This window comes from Monodon monoceros, unplaced genomic scaffold, assembly GCF_005190385.1.
Source record: "Monodon monoceros isolate NGI ecotype Baffin Bay Population unplaced genomic scaffold, NGI_Narwhal_1 Contig3045_ctg1, whole genome shotgun sequence".
Taxonomy (NCBI): domain Eukaryota; kingdom Metazoa; phylum Chordata; class Mammalia; order Artiodactyla; family Monodontidae; genus Monodon; species Monodon monoceros.
In genome coordinates, this window is record NW_021698970.1 from 1 (window position 1) to 4,002 (window position 4,002).

The following is a 4,002-nucleotide window of genomic DNA, read 5'->3' on the forward strand; positions in this document are numbered from 1 at the left end:
CCAGTTAATGCTCCGGCCTCCTGTCTCCCCGCAGCCCCTCAGTCAACCCACCCCTGGAGCCTTCCCATTCTACTCCAGCAAGGCCCCTCCTTCCATCCCGTGGGCTCCTCACTGGCCTTTCCAGTCTCCTTGCCTCCCCTCCCTCTACTGCAGCCACGGCGGCTCGGGGCCTGCTGCGCCCTCCATCACAGGGAGGACACGTCGCGGGGCCTCAGCTGGCGTCACAGCGCTCTCTGGGCTGCTCCTCACTCACCTCGCACCTGTCCGGACCCTCTTCCTCGCTCCGCTGCTGTTGAGGTCCCCTCCCCCCGCCTCTGCTGGCCACACGCTCAAGACTCAGTCTAGTGACCGCCTGGCCTCCCGCCTCTGCCGCCTGCGCCTCTTTCTCCCACATCCCCAAGCAGCTTTAGTGTTCACTCAAGGACACATCACCGTCCCGTGACCAGGACAGTGCCAGAAACATGGAACAGTCCACAATCTGCTCAGTGAATGAATGAACGAGTGAAAGAGTGGACGAGTGCATGATGTCTGTCTTGTAAGGCAAACGTACTGACCGCTACACTATGGAAACGTCGCATGTCTGTCTTGAATAGCGGCAGTGGTTTCTTGACTGTGAACTGTTGGAGCAAGGAAAGTTCCTTTCATCTCTGTGTTCCCATCTTGTAATATATGGTTTGGCACACAGAGGCAGGCTTAATAAATAGCTTTCTATTTGAACAAAGTTAATTGAATTGAAAAAGAAAGGACTGGAGTAAAATTAAACATTAATTCTGACCTAAGAATTGAGTTGCCAGGTACCCCCTGTCCTCTGGTGGCAGCCGCATGACCTGCAGCCAATGTCTACAAGGAAGAACAGGACACTGGCACAGACCAAATACTAGAGCAAATTCCGGGAACGTGTTGCGTCAAGCCTGTTCTGTGAAGGTTGATTCACCAACTGAAAATTTCACAGAATTATAGGCTCAGAAAAAACTTGGATTACTAAGTAGTTCCAAAGTTATGGAAGTTACTATTTCGGGGGGGGGATCTGTAGCCGTTGAAGATTTTCACAGGAGTCATTGTGGAGGGTATCATCCAGCTTAACAGCTATTTCATGTGTGCTTTATATTTTACACGGCAGGAACTTCTCAAATGCACATGTCCAAGACAAAATAGTGAGTTTTCTCTCAAAAGCACTTGATTGCCTTCAATTTCATCCTTTTTTGCCAAAATTAGACTCTGTAGATTCTGGGACTATGGTATATAATCCCCACTACATATATAGAATTTTGGCAACCAGAAATGGTGTCATGTTTATATGAATATGCAGGCACAACTGTTAGGTTTGACTATAGAAATAGAAAAGACACATGTGGCTATGTAACTTTCTTCAACCTGCAACTGTAAGTGATCACATACATGGTTTGAAGCCTCAGGACAAGAAAGGCAGCTGGAAATCCAAACCCATGCAAACACAACTGATGATACAGTCAGAGGTGGATTGTTGAATTAAGTAGAAAAGGCAGTGGGCTGGACAAGGAATGTGTAAAGAAAGAAAACCATCTTTAAAGATGACTGATAATTGTGGAAAGCAAACATCTGAAGTTTACCTTTCATGAAAAATTCTAAAGCTGAAAAGTCATACTCCTAAAGTGAGGAAAACCCTGGAATACTTTGGAGCGGCCACGGCCATGGCAATGTGGCTGATCGTTGCGGAAGTCAGGAGGTCAAGGACTCCGTGGTGTGCCCTGAAGGCCTTCTTGTACATGGGGACACACGCCTCCTTCTCAACACGCCAACATACAGGGACATAACTGCACACACCACATATGAATGTAGACAGTCACACACATCAGGTAGCACCAGTGACACCCAGCTGCCCCAGGTACAGAAGGCCTCACCTGGATCCTTCTGAGAAGGGCAGGAAAGCATGGCTGTGTCTATCAGAACCGGTGCAAACCGGGATGGGTCAAACACCTGCAGAGAGAGCACCGGGGCCAGGACAGTTGGGGTCAAGCTCCTTGCACCAATCCACCAGGGGACAAGAATCCCCGAGGGGTAGCAGGGAAGGTGCTGGTCTGGAGAGAGCATCCCATCCCCTCCTCCATCATACCCCTGGTTTCGGCCACACCTTCGGGCTGTGGTGAAGCCCATAAAAGGAGAGGGAGAGTGGGATACCTGTGGGGCAGGGAGGAGAGAGAGAAGATTGATGGTACCCATGGCAACAGGGGCAATGTGCACAAAAGGCCCAGGAGCCGCCATGAGAGCTACCCTCCATCACTCTGAATGAAATGGTGCTCTTGCAAGACAGGTGGGCTGGAGGTGACAACGCACATGAGCACAGATTAGGAGCAGGTCACCATGGGCAGGACTGAGAAGGAAAAGAACTGGAGGCTTAGTATGAGGATCGCCTCACATGAAAGCTCACAGTTATCAGGTGGCATCGTGAGCCCTTGGGGCTGTGCATTAACTCATCTAATCCTCTCAGCAGCCCTCAGGGAAGGCACTCCTATCCCCACGTGCAGATGAGGCACCTGGGCCTCCAAGAGGTTGAGAGATGTGTCTGTGATCCCACAGCTAGGAGGTGGCAGGGCTGGGATTCAGACCCACTGGGAGGTGAGCCATTGGGTAGCTTCCAACCGTGGCAGGGCTGTCAGACCTGGTCATCAGCGGCTCTCGGCCATCCACCTGAGGTCTCCCCAGAGACTGGACCATCTGACCCATGACAGTGCACTCCCTGAACTCCCTCGTTTACATAGACCCCATATGGAAAGAACCACATCTCCCCTTGCTTACTTCTGCTTTTCTCTTAAGCCTTCACGTCTCAAGGAATTAGAATTATAGGGCTTCATTAGAAGACCACATTCAAGGGCTAGCATTTGCTTATTGAGCTCTCATTGGTTCAACTCCTGTGTCAGGCGTTTTACAAAACGTCCAAACTGCAGAGGAAATATTAATTATCTTGAGGCAGAAACATCAGACAGAGCATCCCGGGGCTGGAAAGCACATGTGGATTTCTGATCTCCCACGTGGTCATGCAGAGTGCTTAGTTTAGTGGGTGTGGTGAAGTTCATACCTGCAGGTAAGGAGCGTCCATCAGGGAAGGTGATGGGCTTGCTCATATCTCTGCCAATGAATGGCACTGGTGGATAGAGTCGCAGTGCCTCCTTGATGCACATGGTGGTGTAGGGCATCTTGTCCAGGTGGTCCCTGAAAGGAAGCCCATCTAAGGGCAGGCAACCAGGGGTCCTCCACTCGCGGAGGGGCAAGGTTCTCCCACCTGTTGGGCACTGACCAGGTGATGGAGGTGCCATCCCCCAGGAGGCTCTGGATCTCTTCCCGGCACCTCTGCTGATGCTCAGGGTGGGAGGCCAGAGCATAGAGGGTCCAGGAGATGTCACTGGCTGTGGTGTCGTGACCCTCGAACATGAATGTGTCCACTTCGGCACGGAGCTCCCTGTCAGACAAGCTGCTCCCATTCTCCATCTGCGGAGGCAGGGGGAGTGCAGGGTCTGCCCTTCCTCTGTGCTTCTGGGCAAAGCCTCAGGCCTCTCCTGCCCACACTCACTCTGGCGAAGAGGAGGATGTCCAGGAAATCCAGGTGCCTCTTGCTCCTCACCTTCTCCAGCTCTCCCTCCTTCTGCAGGTGAGCCTTCCTCATCTTGATCACTCCATCTGTCCCAGAACAGTGGTTCCCAGGCAGAGCTGAGGGCTCTGGGGAACCACATGCAGCACCCACCGTAGCCCTATCTGCCCCTCAGGCCCAATCTGGGTACCAGGTGGATGAGGACGAGGGTGGGAATGGGCGCACATGTCAGGGCAGAGAGCTCCAGCATCGTCTGATCCAGGTCGGGAATCCCCTCAATAGCACAGCCCACGGAGGCTCTGCCTGAATGATGCTGGGAGGGGGTCTCATTCCACCGTCAGCAACGTGGTGACACATGTATCTCCCTGCACCTCACCTGACACCCTGACGTCTCGGTTCCCAACCCCTGCACCAGGGAAGTACCCAGTGTGGGTGTG

The 4,002-nt window shown here is 52.5% G+C and overlaps 1 protein-coding gene across 1 annotated transcript; it reads right to left on the reverse strand.

Annotated features, from left to right (window-relative positions):
• Window positions 1-1,880: 1,880 nt before the first annotated feature.
• Window positions 1,881-3,935, reverse strand: LOC114901133 (cytochrome P450 4A24-like; the record flags this gene model as incomplete). The annotated part of the gene is made up of 5 exons (XM_029232863.1): window positions 3,548-3,935; window positions 3,275-3,465; window positions 3,056-3,189; window positions 2,093-2,157; window positions 1,881-1,956 (listed from the first exon to the last, which is right to left on the reverse strand). Coding segments are annotated over exons 1-5 (559 nt in total), but the record flags the coding sequence as incomplete, so codon positions are not given.
• Window positions 3,936-4,002: the final 67 nt, after the last annotated feature.